Source organism: Branchiostoma belcheri, unplaced genomic scaffold (genome assembly GCF_001625305.1).
Source record: "Branchiostoma belcheri isolate BF01 breed outbred unplaced genomic scaffold, Haploidv18h27 scaffold21, whole genome shotgun sequence".
Classification (NCBI taxonomy): domain Eukaryota; kingdom Metazoa; phylum Chordata; class Leptocardii; order Amphioxiformes; family Branchiostomatidae; genus Branchiostoma; species Branchiostoma belcheri.
In genome coordinates, this window is record NW_017803602.1 from 343,688 (window position 1) to 366,103 (window position 22,416).

Consider the following 22,416-nt stretch of genomic DNA (forward strand, 5'->3'; position numbering starts at 1 on the left):
AATGACTTTGGAATATAATTATTGGGACAGAATGATGTAGAAGATGTAATGAATACCCGACAGCTCAGTGATTTAATTGCAGTGAAACAGATATAGAGAGTCACTGTTTATTCATTAACCAGGATTAAAAACACCCTCTACATTTGCAGGTTAGTACAGGTAAAATTTTAGCTGCATTTGCTATATTTGCCTTAATTGCTTGCACCTAACCTTCCATGCACTGGGTATAGTTTCTGAAGTGTATGTGAACTTTCCTTTGCTGTACTGATTGCAACTGACTGTGAAATGATTTAAATGCTTTCTCTACTGTAACAGATTTCAGTCAGATCCATCTAACTTTTCTGGCAGAAGAAAAAAATCGACCCTATGCACTGTCTAGATCTGCTTGTCTGATGTCATTTTGGAGAAAGAGTTTTAGCAGATACATTGTATCTCTGTGCTTTAGGACATAAGCACTCCCATCTCTGATTGACTGCATGGCTAGGTTTCAAAGAAGGATACTGTATGATCGATGGGAACAGTTTGCCAGCCAAGGTGAGCGCATACGTGGTGCATTTAAATTCTTCAGTGAGAGTAACTTTGTTTGAGAGACTGATAATATATAGCAAAAGTTGTTCAACTTTTCTCCTACTTGTTTCCTATATCTATCACATTGTTAACTTTATACATCAACATTGTCCTATCTCATTACATTTGATTTATTTTGTTATATGCCTGTATCTAAGGTATGATGCACAATCATTAAGATAGAATGGGATGTCTTCAGGGGGTTGAGGTGATTAATGGACAAGTCCTTCCAAATAAAGTCAATACAGAATCCTGACTGAAACCCCCCGAGGGGTGATGATGACAGATGGGATCAGCAGTTCTCATTACTGCACAGCAGATACACATGTGTACAATAGGTCATTTCTAACCTCCTGCTGGGAAACTTTTTCTGATCAATTTTATCACCAAACAACAGGTTGTTGCCTAGATGAGGGTTTGCTGGTCTAGTTTTTGATCTGAACCCCCACAGACATAGCCCACAGGACCATACCTCCTGGTGGACATGGCCATACTTATATCATTAGTGAAATCAAATTTTTAGTATGTCGAATCGATGAAGGTTAGCTATCCAGGTAATATCTAGTATTTTTCAAACCTTTTAAACTTCTCTTCATCTACTAGTATATCTTTTGTCATCATCAACTGAGGTGAAGCATGGTGCTTTTTCAAGCCAAGCACACCTGGTACCCTACTTTTCTTAAGATGTGTGTTTGGTTCTTTTGATGAGAGTGATGGGTTCTTTTACATGTAGAGGGTTGACACCATAACAAACTCCCCCATACATTTATTTATTGGTTTATTTTTTTGTATCAACATATCAACAGCATATCTCGCAGCCTTGACATACAGGGCTGAATTCTGATCAAGTTGTTTACAACATAAATTATTAATAGTAGGGAAATACAAATTACAATCATATTGGAATCTACATATTAATACATCACTTTGGTTCGAAAATGCATGGGGCCGCTGGTTTTACATTCCTCATCCAAAAGGATGATGCAACTCTTTCCAGTCATGTCCAGACAAGGGCGGCATAGCACTATTGTCTGGTGAAAAGTGTATCTTTCAGTCATGATGATACAAAAGTCTGGGTGCATGGTATTTCATTGTGTTTTTATCCTCTGGAGACTAAGAATGTTTGTTTTGCCCTTGCGTACCTCTATCTCCCGTATTCTCTCCTCCCTCTCCCTGATGATGTCGCCCTCGAAGTCGATGACCTGTTCCTGTCTCTGGAGCTCCTCCACCCTCCTGCGCTGCTGCTCCTCCTCCAGCAGGCTGGTGGACTCATCTCCATAGTCATCATCCAGGAAACCCTGCTGGGGACACCACATCACCATTGTGGGTTAAATAATTATATCATAATATATAACAATACCTTACATTTGGAACTGCATATCTCACTCTTGTTTTACCAATATTTACATATGTATGTCAGAATGACTTAAGGTTTGGGACCACATAGTTAGCAGTAAAACCTAGCTTCAATGCACAGTGAACCAGTCATGATGAAGATGACATTCATTGAAAAATTAGCCAGTGCAGATTAGATGCAGGTAGACATCAGAAATACCTGCATACATTGTAGCTCAGCTCCAATTTTACCTGTGCTAACGTGCATACGCAGGTGATATTTCAAGCCCTGATAGGATGGGAACTTGGTGGCAGACTGGATGTGACAATCACAATGTTAAACCTTATCTTACTAGTACTACTATCTTATACCCTGTATTTGGTATCATCCCATAATACTCTCTTAAACACTTTCTTTGCCTTTATCCCACTAAACTGAAAGCAATTTTGAAATAGGCATTAACAAAAGGAAGTGAGGAAATAAGACAGCCTTTAACTTCATACATACAGTCTACCTCTCAGGCAAAAATAAGTACTCAACCGTAAGACTTCAGTATATGTACATGTAAGCATGACAAATCTCAGGAACACTCATGCTAAGGTTAAAACCTCCAGGCTAGATACCGGCAGTGCCTTAAAATTAAAGTATTGATGTGCTCCATAAGCCATTATGGTACACAAGCTCCTGAGGCAACAACATTAAAGTGACCATATTTAACAACCGTGTTGCAGTTGTAGCTAAAAATCAGCGAAGTTGCCGCCAGGGTAGATGAAAGGGGAATATTTTGTTGACTTTTGGTTTACAAATCAGCAGCAGTTAATGCCTTTACATCTTAGAGCAAAATATTATTCTACATTACATTTCGAGTATAACAGTCAAAGTGATACTAAGCATGTCACACTAAGCATGTCTTGTTCATTTTTTCCTATTTTAATTCTCCCTGCTAAGGTAGCCATTTGGCACCAAATTTGTTTTAGTTACAGGATTAGACAGCAGGGAGAATGTTTAAAATGTCCTACATACAATAAAGGTATATCCACTTCTATTAGCCGATGGGTGTTGACAATATCTCTTCTTGCTGGAATTGCCTGATTTCATTGCCTTCAAAAATAGCAAAGAGAGATTGAATGGCACTTTAATGTGCATCAACTTTATGTAGCAAACATGGAGGAAGGTTGACGGTACAAAATGTAATTCCTGCATCTGGCTCAAAACAGAAACGTATTCCATCATTGCCATCTGAGCTTTGTAGAGATTAGCAATATTAACTACCCTGACCATCATGGACTATCTCTACAAAACTAAAACTGCTTCCTAGTGTGTCTGCTTCCTCGCGCAAATATTGCTGTAGTGAGACTGCGGTCAAAAGGCAATGTGCTATCTGTATCATTCCATTCTCTGTAACGTCGTTACCCCTACAGTAAAATTTCTGTGTAGCTGGCAGTTTCCCTGTTTTATCGTCCGCACAGAACCACTTTATTGCTTGGATTTACGATGGAATGACTTGGTGATTACCCTGGGGTACATTTGGAACTTCTGTTGACATTGTTTATTGATATTGTGGCCATCATTTCATGCTCCATCCCTAGCTATAGGCTAACACAGGGCAGCAGAAGTGGAGGCTTACTGACTGTAAAGACCTAGTGTAATGTTTCCTACTCTGTCTTGCAGCTCTCGTATGTATTAATAGTTGATTAAGGAAATATCATTATAATCTTGAAAACATTGACAAACTTGTATTCCAAACAATTATGTTTAAATTAGAATATAATATTGAATTATTCCAGTATTATATTATTATCAAGCCTCTCCATGATGACTGTCTTCATCATTACAATCTAACTAGTGTGATAAATATGTAATTATATTATGAGAAGCTACATTTGAATATCTTTAATGCCTTGCACTAAAGTTTGTACACTGGTCAACATGTCATTTTGTACCCATTATTGGTTTGTTATTACCACTGTTTGCTCTTTACTTTTCTGCATTCATTTGATTTATTTATCTGTTAGTCATACAACCACTCCATTTTATGATATCCATAATATGGTCAACAATGCACTTAGCCATGCAGGGCAATGCATGCAATCAACATTCTTTCATAGAAGTTTCATGGTACCAATTGCCCAAGGCAACACCAGCAGGAAAATGTTTATATGCTGGAGCAGCTTTAGAATACAAGTACCTTCTTTCCTCCCTACCGGTATGTTTGGTCGTCCAAAGTTTGCAGGAATGAAAATAAAAGAAGGATAAGTCCATAGAAGTTTTCACATCTCATTCATAACACTATAAGATTTCAAAGTCAAACATAGCTTCTTTAAGGTTTTTAATTCAGGCTTTGCAACATTATGTTCAATATCTTTATGCTACAGACAGCTGCTATGCACATACAGCTCACTAGGGGGAGCTCATGATACATGTCAGAGTCACCTGTGATGCCCTGCTGGGACTCCTAATGCTGTCCACACTCATTCTGGACTGCTCTGCTACTCTCTGGTCACCAAAAAGGAATAAGAAAAAATGTTTATGTCTTAAAGCACATTAGTGCACTGATATGATCAAATAACTTGAAATGAAATACATTTGAAACTTAAAAATCCAGAAGTATGGTTATGAGCATAATACTTATCATAATGATAGCAAAATGTCAGCAAAATGTGCTACATGTATTACACCATTGTAGAATTAACTTGAACCAAAATTTAGCACTACAGAATCAGTTTTATTTTCTTCTTCACAGGTGATCCACCTATACTTTACATGTGTTGCATATACTGTAGTGTTGGTTCAAATCTTGACCAACATATGAGGCTTCTATGATAAAAATAGCATTATTGTTACAGGTACCTTCTGAATGATTCCATATCTCTGTACACTCTGCTTGAACTCGTTACTTAATCTGTCCACTTGTAGCTTCTGTGGCTGTGAAAGAAAGTCATAGACATGTACAATGGAGCTGCCTGTAAAGAATTAGAGGTCCCTTACCAATGTGCCAGTATCTTTGAAATGCCAGCATGTGAAGTTGAATTCTTTGCCTATGAATAGTATGATACCTATAGCCACAAATGAGAGCTATGAGAGGATCTTTCTACGAGTCCATTTTGGAGTGGCTCATGCAGTTTAAGTCATACTTTTGAGAAAAATGGTAGGATAAATTACATGTATATTGGCAGGGTAACAGATCTTGGGGAGCAGATTAAAGCTAAACAAGACTGGTATCCATGCTATGTATACTAAAAATGTCAAACTACCATGTAGTACTACAGTCATGTATACAACGGTTCAATAGCTTTGAACTTGATCTTTCCCTACCTTAGGAGCCCCCCTTGTCATCTGTGACAGCTGCTTCAAGCACCTGGCAGTCTCACTCACTAACAGGTTGGTCTGCTGCTGCATATTGTGGCTGAAGGAAACCCAGCAGGTAGATACATAATCAAACAGTATTATAGACCATATAGTAGTAAAAAAAATACTAAAATGGTCATGTCTGAATTAATCAGATTACTCACTACTCATATGGCTGAGCCAGAAGGCATCTTTGACATAAGATATTACACTCCAGAGTCTAGACATATATTAGTAGTATCTTCAAAACTTGTTCTATTCAATACAACATTGTCCTTTAATGCAGGGACTCAAAAACATGTCCTGTGACTCACACTCTGTCCCTGAGCTGATGGCTGTCATTGGCTGACCCGATCTGCTTTAGGGTTTTCTCCAAGGAGGAGGCTGGGAAGTCACAAATACAGAAGTTAGGAGACAATAAGGAAGTACCTGCTCTGATTATGAGTATTCCTAGTTTCTACTTAGCATAAATTTTTCCTTAATTACAGTTATGCAGAGAGCAATCTAACAACAGGAACTACTAGTACTTGATTAACTGACCCACATAAAAGGACATTTTAAAGGACATGATTCAATTATATACTAATACTAAAGTCTTAGATTTAAGCTCCTGTTTTCCAATCATGATTTCACAGTTTGTATACAAAAACCTACGTACGAGTACGTTATATACATATTACACAGATGCATATTATATAGGTTACCAGTCTAGTGCACACCTGCCACCTATTGAATGAACCAAGAACTGCAGCTTCTTAATAACAACACATGACCCACCATTGTTGGAGATGGTAAAGATGTTGGTGCTTGTCAGCTCACACAGACGGTTGACATCATTGGAGCCATTATCCTGGTACCCGGCACCCCTGGGTACGCCGTATCGCTCATCTCTCCGGTCAAACCCACCCGTCTCCACCGAACCGTACGCACCAAACTCTCCCCGGTTCATCGTCTGGCTTTAGTCACTTCAAACAAACAAAAAAAGCAAAAAAAAAGCATAAAAATAAAAATCAAGCCTAGCTTTATGTGGCCTTGTGACAACAGTTAACTTGACTATACAGTTTTCTTTAGCCAGTCACTCAGTTCCTCAGTTACCCAAGTTGGTGCAGTAATTGATACTGGTTCCATCTATAGTACTAAGTAAGTATATTATATACTCATTAAGTAAATAGTTAAAATGTTTTTATAGGACATCCCTTTCTGTAACATTCCCAATGTACATGTAAATCAGCACTGTAGTGCAAAACCTCCTGACCTAGAAATTCAGTATTTACAAACTAATTACTGATAAATAAACAAATGAGAGAGTTGCTAAACTGACTGGAGCTTGAAGCTCAAATTACATGTAAAACTTTGCTACATGCCAGCCATCAAGAAATGTAAATAACAAGAATACTTGAATTTAAGTAATTTACTTTTAATACATGTACAAACAAAAAATAATCAATATGTACAACTACATGTATTTTCTGTGCCATCAATTACCATTTCCTACCAAATCCAGTTAATCAGTTGTATGCTGGGCAAAGGGCATGGGGCGTGGCATGACCTTAAAGAGACACAATATCAGAGGTTCAATAAAATCTATCATAATGTCATGCATGGTATGTCAAACTGCTGGCAGCGCTCTAAACTACAATGAATTAATGTAAGTGTAGGAATCACTTTTCAGACAGACCATGCATGAAATAATGACAGATTTATCGAACCTCTTGTGTCCTTTTAAGCAGACACTTATACAAGTTAGTCCTTCCACAACATGTGATATAAAAACATGTAGGTATAATGTTCAACTTCTTGTAACAAATATCTTGTGATGTGATGGACAGTAAAGTTTGTTACCCAACAAAGATTTTCTGCTTTCCATTTTGTTAACCATTCTGTTAGCTCATTCTGTTACTAGTAAGTGGTTATTTGACAGTCATTTAATAGTTAAACGAAAAAATTTATGCGATCCAGGATCGAACATTGAACTTCCATTTTTAAGAATAGATAACGCCCATTTTTATTATTCTTGTTTGGGAATGACATCACAATGAGTGTGATGAAATCCCTAGAATGAGGTCCCAAAGAGAAACCAGGTCAGTCAGTGAATGTAACAAACGTTCTTTCTGTGTGGGTAGGATTTGGGCTAAAGTTACGATTACAGTTACGATTACAGTTACGATTACGGTTACAGATACGAATCCTTAGACTCTCACTCTAAGTAATGCCAAAGCCAAAGCGTCCCGCTATCTTATAGTGCGCGCGGAAGGGCGGAGCGACATCTGCATGGCGGAGGCATGGTCAGGCTCGGCCAATGACGCGTCTGGGTCACGTGCTCTCACCACGTGACCCCAGACTGTCTAACGAAGTGATTGGCCTGTTACATGCAGAGGAAGTACCAGGAGTGCTAAGAGTGTGATGCTACAGGTGAAGGCCTACTCTCATCCATGTTTTATTTTGAGGAAACCCCTGACAAGTCGCCCTCTCCATAAATGAAAGGCAAATTAACAATATCAAGACCGGGTTTGATGGAGGAGCTAATAGAGGCTACCCGCCATCAAGGTCCTGACTGCAGAGATACAATCTCTGCAGTTCAGGTAAATTCAGATAAATGAAGGATTGTAAACCTGACTAAGGGAATATTCGGTCAATAGTTTACAGCCATCAGCTGACCGGTCTTCACCAATTCTAAATCAACGGGTACATATATTTCAAATACTTCGACCGAAGACCTGGATTTTGACCGTGAATCAATTTGCATAAACATTACTTTGCTGTAACAAGAACCTTGATGGAATCAATTATGTTTACTACAGATAAATATAGGAAGTGCAGGTCACAGACCTTCCTTCCTTCCTTCAAAATCTGTCGTTCTTTTCATGTGTGCCCATGAAAAGATATCGTATGTATAAAGCAAAAGATACCTCACCTATTCCTTTCTTATGTTGACAAACAGGTAGCTTTCCGTATGAAATCGCGAGGAAAATTTGGCTGGACTCCGCCTGAGAGTATCAGAAGTCGGCCATGACACTTGGTCATATGATGATGCACCTGACGACGTGCCCACAACAAAGAGAGGGGTGTTCCAAATTTGTTAAGAATTTTTATCAAACCGATTTTATCACCAGAACGATTTAAAACCTGTAGATATCCCGGTATTATATCATATTATTAGTTGTTATATTATAGAAAGTTACAAATTTTGGACGTAAATCTCGCTTTTCAAACATCCCTCCATTTTAGAAAAATGGCTTATCTTGGACGGGGTGCATGATGGGAATTGCATATGGCGGTTCTGCAAGTGAGGTTTGGGTTTCAGTTTAGTTTCGTACCCAATATTTGACTTTGAGCCCTAAGAGTGCAGCCGATACAAAAGGACTTCACTTTACATGAAGATATTGACGTTCTGGCTAGTGGTAGAAGATTTCCGAGTATGCAAGGAGAATGTGCGTTGAACAGCGAATGGTGCCTTGGTGATGTACACTGTATCACAGTGGAGCTGCTGACTCTTCTCTAGCTCCTGGTTGCTACTTGAAGGACAAAGAGCGACGGGCCTAGACGGACTAGGTAAGATCTAGAGCAATATGAATCTGTAAAAGTTTATAAATCCTGTTGGGCGTTGATTGTAATGTTGTGTCATTTTCTTTTAATTTGTTGACATGTCGGATTGTCCAGATTGAGTGAGGAACCAGGCAAGTTCTACGTTTTGTGTCCCAGACTGTAAGTTCTGGCTGCATCACCTCTCAGCTTTTCTTTTCTACATCTTTTACCTTTGGAACATACAGATGATAAATTATGGGATTTGCATCTGCAGGACATGTGGTTACCCAATACACATACAGGACATGTGGTTATTCAATACACGAGTTGCACCAGTCCAGTGTATTTTCTCCATGGAAATTCATCTGGCGGCTCTGGCATGGCCTGTATCAAAAGCTGAATTTACATTGTCCTGGCCCACTGATGGTGGGACAAACTTTGAAGATAACCCATCACCATGATGATGTCACAGCCTAGGGGCGGTGCACAAAAAGTGGGTGGTACAGGTACAGATAGTTGGGTGATTTGCCTACCAATAATTGCATATGCCTAGTACTCAGTCTTTAGTTGATGTAAATGGAAATAATGATTGCTTATGTTACATAAGTCTTTAACCCTTTATTCACTTTTTTTTTTCAAATTAAATTTTGGACTCCAGTCTAGAAATTGATAAGCAGCTGCTCCTCCTGTGGTCAGTAAATGCTAATGTGTTTCACGGTAGATTTACATAAAACAAGTCAAGTCAAAGTTTATTGCACAACGATTGTCACGGGTACAATGTATGGCAAATAATAAAATTACTAGTTGGTATGTGTCTAACATAATGCTATACATATGGTCAACGGACATTGTATCTGACAGAGTATTATAAAAGTGTGAAGCAAAATTGTTGGGATTTTTACCCTCTCCACCATATCCAGGTGAACGAATATGTAGCAACTGATACATCCTGTGAAGAAATAGAGAATCAGATAATTTTGGCCTTCTTCAAAGGTGCCACTTAAGGTTGCATGACATGCATTATAAAAAGACTCCAGTCCATAATTATAAAACTTCATTAGAAAAAGAACAAATGTATATTAGACAAATTATGTACTTATGTTTCCAGATGCTTCTGAAAGAGGGAAGAAATGGTGATTAACAGTAGATGATTAGTATATTGTTTTGTTGTTGTATATAGACTTTTATTTTTAGAACTTAGCTGTTGGCTTTAGAATGCAGCAGTTCAGTATCTCTAGATTTCTTTTGGTCACCTGTGCATTTAGCCCACCTAGGCATGAATATGCAATAGAGATTCATCATCATCATTGAAAGCACTTTTTTTCAACTCTCCCTACCAGATTCTTCTTTGTTAACCTGGGTGACAAACTGTTGCCAGGACTTTTAGCTCCTTGTCAGACCTTGGCTCCTTTAAATTTTACCACAGGCCCCAGGTTAGACCCTGCAGGAGAGATATGATAAATTGGACCTGGGATGATGGTGGGTGCCTGGGATGGAGGAGGGGGGGGGGGGCTTCCCCAGTGTGAAGGGAGTATCATGTCACACTGGGGTCTGGTCTGGATCCACACTTACTTCTTGGTTTAGTAATAAATATGCCAAACTTTATCATTCCCATGGTCAGATGCATGTCAGGATATCTGAATTGGAAAAAAGAAAGGGTTGGTTTTTGTGTATACTATATGATTATTAAAATGATTGCACATCATGTATACATGTATTGTAATTCTATCTACCCATGGGGTTAGTTTCTGTGCCACAGGATGACATGCTGATCTAGAAGATAACCCTGTGTTTTTGTAAGAGGAGAAACATCTTCTCATGTGACACAATTAACACAGTATGCTGGTTCTTGTCACACGCATGTGGAAAATGCATTCTGAAGGCGTTCACTCATTACTGCATGTTAGATATACAGAGGCATTTTTACATGTAATGATAAGGCCACAACAAGTAAATATTGTGGATGTCATCCACTCGAGCATTGATTTTTGCTTAATTTTGAACAAAAAATCTGGAATTACTACCGTGTACTAGAGACTAGTACTAGTAGTAGTACTAGAAACAATAAAGAATGAAACGAGCTAGCCATTCATCATTGTACAGCTCAAACAGTTGAACTATAAATCTCAATAAACAAATCACATTGGCAGGCCATACATGTACATGTATTTTGGTACATCTCCAGAGATTAGTGGTATTATCAAGTCAGATGTTTTAGATTCTTACCAGTAGCACAACATGCTGTGTGATCCAGGTCCTGTCCTTTGCTGACCTCCTGTAGCTGAGCTGATAATGAGTCTCAGCTGTACACTTAGCCTGCTGTCCAAACCTGTTTTTGCTACCAAGATTCTGTCAAAATTTGCAGAGAGGGCGAAAGAGACAGGCTTTAGCTGTTCTGGCTTCAGGCCTATCCTTCCAAAAACCCAAACAACATGGCAGCTTGCAAGAGTCATATTTTATTTATGTAGTCTACTAAGATAAAGTCTGCCCTTTATCAATATGCAGTCATATCTGCTTGGCTCAATAAGATACTGAAAGGTGTTATAAATCATTTGCATGAAAAAGTCATGTAATTCTATTTGGGATAAGATCCCAGTGACTGTCGAATTATGAAGTTTGTTAAATTCATGGTTTATAATTTTTGTCTTGAAAAATTAATATTAACAATAATGGGGAAGTTCTGCAGCATGCCTGCATGTAAATCAGTTACAAATTGAGATTAAGACATACACGTTTTGTTTTTCTTGGTGGGGGGGGGGCAAAATGTACTGGTCACATGTTAACTCTTAACATATGCCTGTTATCACTCAGAATAATCAGTGAACCAAGCTGGAACTGGTACAATTTGTGGTTTATTACTTTATAGCGGAGACTATTGATCTGATGATACTGTCTGCACTCCTTCCATGTCTGGGTTCAAGATCCTTTGTGTTGTGATTTAATATATTCAATTATTCACATAAGAATCATTTACTTGTTATGACAAGTTAATTTCTACATCTACACCTGTATGTACATAAAACATTTGCTATGGTGCATATAATTATAAGCTATAAGTGTTTGAGGGAATAATTAATTTCTAACTTATAAGGCCCTTATAAGAAGTAGAAATGATAACATCAGGAAAAGCTAAAACAACAACATTGTGAGTTGGTTGCATTCCTGAAGTCTTAGTCAGGGGTTGAGGAATGGCCTTGGGGGATGACTGGTTTTACCGGAAACAGACAGTGCCTACCTGTATTATATTGGGGAGTAGTCTTTCTACAGGTGGTACATGTACATATACATGTAGTACCAGAGGGTACACAAAACAGCAATATTCTGCTCATCACACATAGTGACATACAGGTAATGTCAATGTGTGTGTGTGTATGTACGTGTGTGCATGCACACATGCGTTTTACATATTGATTGTTAAGTACACATGTACAACAGTGTTTAATTGTATACCCATATATGTCCTTGCCATGTACAGTTATGTGTACTGGCTTCCTGTTGGCTGTGACTGTGACATGTAGATAAATGTCCCCTCCAGCTGGCCCTGTTCTGGTCTCATTTCGGTATTCTTCCGCGTGGGTACTCTCAAGTAGATCGTACTAAAAATTAAATGCGTGTATGGATGTGTGTTTATATCCGCCAGAAATTGCATTTTAGCTAAGTCAGTTGGCGTAAACCGCTTGTGATATGAGAGGTTGTTTGTATGTGCTAAATTAGTGGGTAAGTGTTGACATCCGCGCGACAGGTCGGATGTTTACACGCTGTTGTGATGGGTAATGCGGTCAGGAGGTAGCAGCGCTGGAGGACCTCTGGCGGAGAGTGGCCAAGTGCAGTTTATAATTAAATAAAAAGAGATTGTTGGGTTAGATCTGGTTGGGAATTTTTTGACGTAATGTAGGGCCATTGTGCTCAAAATTGATTGGATAGACTAGATGGCTGTCATTCAAATTATAGGGTTTTGGCCTATGTAAAGTTACGTATTTTGCCATAGGCGGCCATAGTTAACAAAAACTCAAGAATGAGACCTTAATAGAAATGAAAAATATTCACCAAAAATCAACGATTAGTGCTAAGGTCCCAATTTTTGAACAATGTTTGCCCAGGATTTAATGTCCGATTTTTCAGCGAACGTTGCATTGCGTAACCACGCCCGTTGCCATGGCAACGGACGAGCCCATTTCTGCGGGGGTTGATGCACACCGTCCTTTCATCTTACTCCGTTTTACAAAGATTTACAGTCAAATAACGTTTTGAAAAGCTGACATAGTCAATGATACATACACTTAAGATATTTCCCTGACTACCAGTGTTGCGAAAGACGTCTATGAAGCAAGGACTGACAAGCGCAAGCTTGCAAATTTTATGGAAATCGTGTAAACCCAAATTCACGGACAGCACATGTAAATCTTAGAAGCGTCGATTACGGATATTAGATCTTCATATGAAATTGTGGCTAGAGTTAAGGAACCACAGAACAGGAAAAGATTCAAATATTATATATATGTGCACTTTGCTTTCAGGAAAAGCGTCAAATGCAAGTCAATCCCACGCGCTACGAATGTTTAAACAACCTTGCCAGCAGCCTGACTGTCCACCCACCTAATATCGCAAGCCTGACAAGTAGGGTTATCTGATTACACCCCAAAGTAATACCCATTACGTGGCTTGATTAACCTGGCCGAAATTTGTGCCATTGTTACCCCCCCCCCATACACACGCACGGATGCACGCATTGAGTCTGAGGCGCACTCCACCCCCCCCCCGCCACTTTTGGGCGGTGGATCCTTACCCTCGCCCCCCCCCCCCAACTAACGGAAAAACACCCGACAGGTTACAACTGAGGTGAATTTGTATCCCCCAGACTTCCAGACTGCAAAATCATAAAAGATTTCGTGGATTTCTACTTAGGTGAGAATGGATATATTATGCCAAAGCATTACTGTAACTTTCATTGGAAAAGTTTCTGCTTTGCTCTGTGCTAAGAACGCTGTCTGGAATTCCCCTTCCTTTTCTGAGTGATAGTTTACGGTCAATTTGGCCTCTTTTGCCTTCATTCTTCTCAACTAGTAGAAAAGGGTACTCTTGACTGAAGTTGCCTCGCATTTTTGTAAGCCAGGATCTTGTGTCACCTCTATAAACCACTCCCCATTCCCGCCTAGGCTGACTTTTATAGTGCGCTAGATGCACTATCAGCAGCATGTCGCTTATTTCTTCTTACCTCGGGTTCAAATTTTAGCAAGTTTATATGTTTGGCTTTACTGTTGTTTGTGTCATGTCGATGTCTTTGCTTTTATGGGCTTGTCCTGATGCGACATGCACCTGAATGTCGCTACTGATGCTATGCCTCATTTGCCAGCATACACGAAATGATCAGCATCGTTCAGATCTATCTCTTGCTGTCTACCAAGGTTTATATGTAAACAATCTCATACAGAACACATTAATCTACCCAACGGTACGAAAAAAACATTAATTACCGTTTCCGACACGTCATAAGGGTAATTAAAGATATATGTTGTACTTTTTCTCCAAACTGCCAGGTGGCGCTGCTCATATCCAAATTTTGACGCAACTTCATTGACCCGTTGCTTGGTAACGGAGTGACGTGAGACAAAGTCCTTTTAAGAGATTGTTAGGGGATGTTTATTCTTTCATTTAAGACACAATCTTAATAATCAATGGTTATTAAGGTCTCATTTCGGTATTCTTCCGCGTGGGTACTCTCAAGTAGATCGTACTAAAAATTAAATGCGTGTATGGATGTGTGTTTATATCCGCCAGAAATTGCATTTTAGCTAAGTCAGTTGGCGTAAACCGCTTGTGATATGAGAGGTTGTTTGTATGTGCTAAAATTAGTGGGTAAGTGTTGACATCCGCGCGACAGGTCGGATGTTTACACGCTGTTGTGATGGGTAATGCGGTCAGGAGGTAGCAGCGCTGGAGGACCTCTGGCGGAGAGTGGCCAAGTGCAGTTTATAATTAAATAAAAAGAGATTGTTGGGTTAGATCTGGTTGGGAATTTTTTTGACGTAATGTAGGGCCATTGTGCTCAAAATTGATTGGATAGACTAGATGGCTGTCATTCAAATTATAGGGTTTTGGCCTATGTAAAGTTACGTATTTTGCCATAGGCGGCCATAGTTAACAAAAACTCAAGAATGAGACCTTCTTCATGTGGCTGTACACAGTTGTCAATAGAACAGTTGACACTGGGGCGACCTTGATTTGGCATTCAGCAAGGTCACAGACCTTACAGGGAGATCGTCCTAGATCATGTATCAGCAGTGTTCGAAATACCTGTCTGCAGTGTGCAATCTGCAGATAGATTTCAAAGATTGCAGAAGAAAAATTTATACAGAAGAAAAATTTATACAATCTGCAATTTTGCAGCAGGAAAAATTGGCACTTGGGATTTGGCGCTCTTGGCCCCAAGGACAGACAACACTTAAGCTCCTGTTCTGAAACAACAGGACTTCTTCACTAATTTACATCAACCTTGTCTTGACTTGTCTATCTTTTGTTTCCTTTTGGACTTCCAAAAATTTGTCTTCACTAATTTGCATATCAATCAATAGTTCATGCTTATAAACCTGCAAGATTGTAGTATAGAGGCTTGCTTGTGTATTTGCAGAAAGTATTTCCACATTGCAGAACAAAATTTTGACTCTTCTGCAATATTGCAGAACACTGAAAAAAAAGTATTTCGACCACTGATCAGTCTTCTCCTGATGGCAAGTTAGCCTATATTTTTTAAATCATGGATGCCATCAAATATAACACTTGTGCTTTCTGTAGGTGATAATGATGGCAAGACCAGACCTGGCAAACTAGGGTAGGAGAATCATATGGTAGTCCACATAGTAGTCCTTTGACTTTGAGTATGCCCCTTCCCCAAACATTTCAAAACTAGAACAGTGTAAGAAAGTTTACTGATGAGTGTCAATACTGTATTCTGCCCTAGTGCATCTTATATTGGGCAGAGGCCAGTAGGGTAAATAAAAAACTACTTGATTGCACACAATAAGCTAACTTGATAGTGCCCATCCATCAATCATAGACAGCAGACAGAATCCAGTGGAAAGTTATTCAACACAAATAACCAGTGCAACAATCTTGATGCCTTGTGAAACATTTGTTGTAGTATTTATATAATACACTGGTTGATAATTCACCCCCTTGTGTGTAACAGGTTGCAGGTTGGTTAGAGCTGGTACAATACATGTAGGCTGCCCTGATCAATTTCTCATGTTATCAGTCTTATTACATTACCTCTCTACGTCACAATCCACAAGGGGAGACAGCTCGTCAGAAATTCTGGGTCTCTGCCTTTCCAATCAGCTTTTGGACTGGCTTGATGTATAATCCATTATCATAGGCAGACAGTAATGTCATTATGTTGCATTTAATTGTGTTACTGCCAGTATATGTTGATGGACTGCCATGTCCATGTAGACCCAGCTATGAGAATGTCACTGTAACATGCTTATGGAAGGAGGGAAATCTATTCATATAAAGGTCACAGTGGTGTTAGGGGATCCAGTTTGCATTCTTGTTGGGACAGAGCTGACAAATTGTTGCGCTGTCCATGCTTGTGAAGAGTCACCTTGTGTATGGGTGCAGCTACCTGCTGTGTGCTGTCATACTGAAGGACAGGTTTGGTGCCAGACTCAGAAGGTCTGCATGTATGGACCCTAATTTAGAGTGGCTCAGCGCTAGCAATTTTTGGACAGTAGACTAAGTACTTGTTTGAAAGTCAACATGGCGGCTGCAAGGTTTGTACAGACTACTGAAATATTTTTGTAAGTTCTCTACATCACATAGTTCATGTTTCATGTGTGATATTGTGCTAATATGATATGTCTCTTCCACTGTAACCAACCTCATGTGGAGTGATTACTAGATTTGATCCATTCTATCACTTGATCTGTACATATTTGTTGTTCTTGTTTGGTCAATTTGTTCCTCTATAAACACTGTTTGTTATTCTGAAATATTTCATGTTGATGATTCAATTACATGTATTTTCCTGATACATGACTGTATATTTTGAGTTACATGTACAAATACCTAGCATTCAACTGCATATAGCTATCGAATGGCCGATGCAATACCAGTAACTCTTTTTTTTCCGAATACAGGCAAGGATTTCTGAACACCAAGCCGAGAAGAAGGATGTTCAGTCGAGGCAGCAGTCGCAGTGGCAGCCCAGCCAGTAGTGGTGGGTCACAGGTCCCCTCCCCCTCCCCTCATCACAAGATCCCTCCCCTGCCTGACAACAATAGCGAGTTTGACTACTTCGACGATACCCACTCCTCGGAGATCCTGAGCTTACTGAACGAGCAGCGGCTCCAGAACGAGTTCACAGATGTTGTGGTGTGCGTAGACAAACACGAGTTTCCCTGCCACCGTGCCGTCCTGGCGGCAAGTAGTCCGTACTTTAACGCCATGTTTTCCATCGAGATGAGGGAGAGCAAACAGGAGAAGATCATGCTGGAGGAAGTGCAGCCAGAAGGAATCAAACTTCTCGTAGACTTTGCTTACACAGGAAGGGCCAAGATCACCAAAGCTAACGCACAGGCCCTGCTGGAGGCAGCCTGTATGTTCCAGTACACCAAGATGCGTGATGCCTGTGGTACATTTTTGGAGAAGAACCTTGACCCCTCCAATGTGTTGGCTATTGTGAACTTGGCAGATGCCCTCTGTTGCCGGGACCTACATCGCAAGTCAATGCGGTACGCTCTACAGAAGTTTGCAGCCGTCGCTCGACAGGAAGAAATGCTGTCTCTGTCGAAGGAAGAGATCGTCAACTACTTGTCTCACGACAACTTGGAGGCCCAACACGAGGAAGCCGTGTTCGAGGCGGCCACGCGCTGGCTCCGCCATGACTTCAAATCTCGTAAGGCCTTCTCTGCAGAGGTGCTGTCGGCAGTCCGCTTTCCATTCCTCCGCCCCACGTACCTCCTGAGCGCCGTGGAAGGGGACTCCATCATACAGAACGACAAAAACTGCCGCGCCCTGGTGGAGGAAGCCAAGAGATTCCACCTGCTGCAGATGGAGGGGAGGGGGCTGGAGTCACCGCGGACCAAGCCACGGAGCTGTGTGGGGTCAGAGGTCATCTTCATTGTGGGTAGTTCAGACAAAGTGGTGTCTAACCTGGACGATGTGCGATGTTACCATCCCGAGTCCAAAGAGTGGTACATCCTACCTAACCTTCCCAGCAAGTACGTCATGAGAAGTGTGGTGGCTCTGAATGATGACGTGTATGTCAGTGGTAAGGGCCTTCTATTTCTTGACACTTTTTGCTTTATGTTCTATGATTCTATCTTGCAGAATGACAAGAATAATTTTCTCTCCACATCTTTCAGGCGGCATGTTGAATGGGTTGTCTACAGATGAGGTGTGGAAATACTCGTCCCGTACTGGGATCTGGAACAAAGACTCTCCCATGCGACAGGCCAGGGACGCACACGGCTCTGCTGTGGTGGAGGGCAGTATATATGTGGTCAGTTCTCAACCCATGTACTCTTTGTGTACAAAAACAATTTCCTATACAATACAGTATATGCTAATGAGACTAAAACAAAATAGTTATCTGAAAGTGAAATCTGTATTGTAAATGGCTGCAAGTTACCAAAATAAGATGAAGAGCTACATCCATGTCACATAGACTGTAAAAGACTGTATCAGAATGTGTCACTTATTGAAATTATGAACAGTTTCTGTACAAACAACAATGGATACACTTGCCCTACACAGTCTTCTATCCAGCAATGGTGCCTGATTAGCTAACAGTGTCTCTATTCAGGTTCTACATTTTTATAGCATGCTGAAGGTTGTTTTTGTGAATTCTCATTACCCTGTATTGTAACGTTCACAGGTTCGTAAATTCCACTGATCCAATCAGCATTGATCCGTTAGAGACAGATTGCCGCCCCACCAGGGAAAACCTAATTACAAGAGATCTATCTCACTCTAAATTTATTTCACTATGGGGTACCATTTATCATAGTTTTAGTGCTGGAGATTCATCTTGTCAACTTTTCCTTCTTCCAATTTGAAAGGTATTATCTGTGGCTTAACATTCATGGCCTCAGCTCATTTTTATGTGCACTGCTGTAACAAGGTTTTAATTATTCTGTTTATGACCAAAGCTGATTTCAACAGTTACATCCATGTTAACATATGTCACTGTGTGTGTTTGACTGTTTGTGTATACATGTACGTGTGTGTTTGCAAATACATCAAACATGCAAGCAAACATACGCATAAAGTTGTAAAGTACAAATACAGACACAAAGGCAGACAAACAAACAAATGAAAGAACTGCTGTGCTGTCTAATGTTATGATCATTCTTAAAAAAACTGAATTTCCTAGTCTTAAAATATGCATGTACATGGATGTACAAGCAATGCCATATATTTTGAAGAGATACATTGTTCTTGTTTTCCATCCCAGGTTGGAGGTGAGGCATCTGGTGCCATCCTCAACAGTGTAGAGCGGTTTGACCCACTGACCAACAGATGGGAGGATGTCCCTCCACTGGTAAGTTCACAATGAAGGACAAACTACATGTCATAGTGAAAACCATACTGCTCCTGTGACAGGTTTCATCTTTGCGTCATGATTTAGCTACATATTCATGCATGTGTAGATGACATAGCTTTACTGAGTGAATGCTAGTTCAGGATGTGTGGACATTCTGAAAAGTTTAGCTTGAATGATACTGTAATCTTGATTTTTTTAATGAAGGACTTTAATAAGACTTGGACATTCAGAGCCCAGAACTGACACTGATTTTGAGAAATTCCTCCTCAGGTGAAGGCCGTGTTTGGCTGCTCGGTTGCCGCACACCGCGGGAAACTGTACGTGATTGGAGGGGTGGCCAACAACGGCAGCAACATGCAGTCCCACCTCATCCAGTGTTACTCCCCAGAAACACGCATCTGGACCTCCATCGAATCCCCGCTGGTGGACAACAAGGCCGCCCCGACAGCCGTCCTGAACGATAGCATTTACATCATCGGGGGGTTCTCCAGCAGCTGCACCGTGTACGAGCCGGGGACAAACAACATCCAGCGTGTGGCGGACATGCACGTCCCGCGGGCCTTACATGGGTCGGCGGTGGAGGGGAACAAGGTGTACGCCATCGGGGGGCTGCCAGACGTGGGCAAAGCTCCACATGACACCATGGAGTGCTATGATCCTGCCACTGATACTTGGGAGATACAAGCCGCACTTCCAAAGGCCATCATTGTCCATGGTTGCTGCACGATAAGAATGAACATTGCCACCCTCGAGGATAGAAAACTGCCCTTAAAGGATGGACAGGCAAATTCCCAGCAGAATACATAGTCTTGTAATGTCAAAGACATCATCTAGATAATCCTTGTTTTAGGAATGACTCATCAAAACAGTTCATTGCACAGTCTTCTGTTGTCTACACATATTACCTGAGGTGCTTGGGTAGCATTATATTATTAACATTGTGACTAACATATCACATATAATCACTCCATATAACCAGACCATAATATGTACACATATTACTAAGTCTTGATTGTTTCCATTAAAAAGATCTGATACATCACAAAAGTGCTGAGAATTGGCACTCTGACCATGAAGCGGAATAAAACTGAACAAGAAAACAATTTATTGCTTCATTGTATAGTTCTCAGCCAATGGTTTATGTATGACACACCCACTGTGCAACTATAAGTATAAGGTACAGGGCACAAAAAGTCTCAAAGAGCCTCAAACTGAAACCAGTGTGCAAGATAGAAAAAAAATTATGTATACATGTACTATTGTCTACCCTGTGTTTTGTAAAGGCATCCATGCAGACCAGGGTTGTTATTTTTGTTTGATTCACATATCACCAATGTGCAGAGACTGTGGAATGAGTCCTGTAGTAATGTACAACTCCAGCACTTAGATGTGAACACCTAATTTAGTCCAGCATATCTAATGAGGTGTTAGATTCATAAGCTGTGAGATAACATCAATGGATTATGAAGGGTAGAGTCCTCTATGTTTAATATTGTATGTGACCATTATGTGTTGGTTATTATTTACTGTTCAGCTAAAATGTTGTTGTTCTAGTATAACTGATGTATGATAATCAGGAACTATGTCACAAAGCTAATCCTTGCTGTATGGTGATTTCATACATGTAACATCCCTGCATCTGACCTTTGCTTGATATGTACATAGAGCCTCCTTCATTTGCTTGTCTTGCAATTTTATGTGTAAACACTGAAATTGAGAATGTTACTGCTCTAATTCTCGTGTAAGACATTTCGTGGTTGTCCATCGTTGCCGATGATGACTTCTACGTTGCGTCCTCTTCTCATCTTTTATGCACCCGCAAGTGGCTCAGGAGTCCAATTCTGGATCTGCAGGGTCGTCCGCACTGCTCGCAGGTGAACTGGAACGGACTCTGCTCCCTGGTCACTGCTGCTGCTGCCGCTGCTTTGCGTCTCTGTCTAGCCTCAACAATATTTTTACGACGTGTCTTTTCAAAGTTCTCCTGCGCGAGCTTGGTCAGCGTGCGCCAGCCACAGCGGTCCTGTGCTTGTTTCTCGAGTTGTTTAGGGGGTATGTCAGCATATTTGATGTTCTCCTTGATACTGTCTTTGAAACGTTTCTGAGGCCTACCCCTCTTTCTTTTCCCCTGGCAAAGCTCGCCGTACAAAAGTTGTTTAGGGATCCTAGTGTCATCCATACGGATGACATGTCCTGTCCACCGCAGTTGGGCTTTGAGTATGAGAGCTTCAATACTGATGGTTTCCGCTCTGTCAAGAATCTCAAGGTTAGACACCTTATCCTGCCAACGAACTCCAAGGATCGAGCGCAGACTGCGCATTTACTGGTATTTCATATGATGTTGTCTTTTCTTGAAACACTAGTTTGGATGCTACTTATACGGTCAAACCTGCCCAAGAAGACCACTCAGGGGACCGATGTCTACACTGTATGGGCACATTACAGACAGTATTCTTGTGTCAATGTGGAAAATTATCTAAGGCACCACCAAAAAGTGGTCAGATTCCAGGCGGTCCTTATGTATAGAGATGGTCACTTGTACAGGTTTGACAGTTAGGTTTGCTTCAGTCCACTCCCCACCATCCAGGGTAAGCCTAGTCTCCACCACACTAACAACGGGGGACGAAAATTACCGGTAGTAAAATTCAGCCAAATAGGGAAAATAATTTGCCAGGGGAGTTTGGCCTTAACATTTTCTAGCAGGGAAAATGTTTCCCTTGTCGTGGTCAATTCTCCTGACCTATTTCAGCTGAATTCTACTATCATTAACCCTTTCGAAAGGCCTGGTGGAGGCTAGGACTCGTAAGTCAGTCAGGGAAACCTAGTCTGAACCAACCGTGGTGGCACCAGGCCAAGTCAGCTCTGATCACAAGTTGGGAAGCAACTCAAACTGATGTGCCATTGTGTAATGATCCATCCATCTTGTTTGGATATGAAAAATTACTCAGGTGACATACATTGTATTAAATAAAGAGAGGAACAGCTCTGAACAGGGAAATAATTTAGTTTTGTTATATATCATTGATGACGTGCTTTAATCCAAGAGACATTTGTTTAAGGAGATTGAAAAAGAACCATGTTCAAACTTTAAGATACAATT

At 40.5% G+C, this 22,416-nt stretch overlaps 2 protein-coding genes across 4 annotated transcripts in view; one reads left to right on the top strand and one right to left on the bottom strand.

Annotated features, from left to right (window-relative positions):
• The window catches only part of LOC109469756 (syntaxin-7-like), a 31,095-nt gene extending 22,807 nt beyond the window's left edge, over nucleotides 1-8,288 (bottom strand). The window contains exons 1-7 of one of the 2 annotated variants that reach the window (XM_019768354.1): nucleotides 8,166-8,288; nucleotides 6,029-6,216; nucleotides 5,566-5,635; nucleotides 5,219-5,309; nucleotides 4,754-4,828; nucleotides 4,337-4,399; nucleotides 1,710-1,865 (exon numbers count right to left, since the gene is read on the bottom strand). In XM_019768354.1, the coding sequence (XP_019623913.1) occupies nucleotides 1,710-1,865; nucleotides 4,337-4,399; nucleotides 4,754-4,828; nucleotides 5,219-5,309; nucleotides 5,566-5,635; nucleotides 6,029-6,200 (627 nt within the window). In that variant the 5' untranslated portion in view covers nucleotides 6,201-6,216; nucleotides 8,166-8,288. Of the gene's footprint in view, nucleotides 1-1,709; nucleotides 1,869-4,336; nucleotides 4,400-4,753; nucleotides 4,829-5,218; nucleotides 5,310-5,565; nucleotides 5,636-6,028; nucleotides 6,217-8,165 lie in introns of both variants that reach the window. The other variant, XM_019768353.1, reaches the window with a different exon arrangement.
• A 220-nt stretch (nucleotides 8,289-8,508) lies between these two features.
• Nucleotides 8,509-21,065, top strand: LOC109469816 (kelch-like protein 29). Of its 2 annotated transcripts, none has more exons than XM_019768527.1 (5): nucleotides 8,509-8,803; nucleotides 16,912-18,044; nucleotides 18,139-18,275; nucleotides 19,230-19,316; nucleotides 19,590-21,065. In XM_019768527.1, the coding sequence occupies exons 2-5, from the start codon at nucleotides 16,946-16,948 to the stop codon at nucleotides 20,124-20,126; spliced, it is 1,860 nt and encodes a 619-aa protein (XP_019624086.1). In that variant the 5' UTR covers nucleotides 8,509-8,803; nucleotides 16,912-16,945; the 3' UTR covers nucleotides 20,127-21,065. The 2 variants fall into 2 exon arrangements, with proteins under 2 accessions (XP_019624086.1, XP_019624085.1); XM_019768526.1 differs by lacking the exon at nucleotides 8,509-8,803 and adding an exon at nucleotides 16,351-16,545.
• The last annotated feature ends 1,351 nt before the right edge of the window (nucleotides 21,066-22,416 follow it).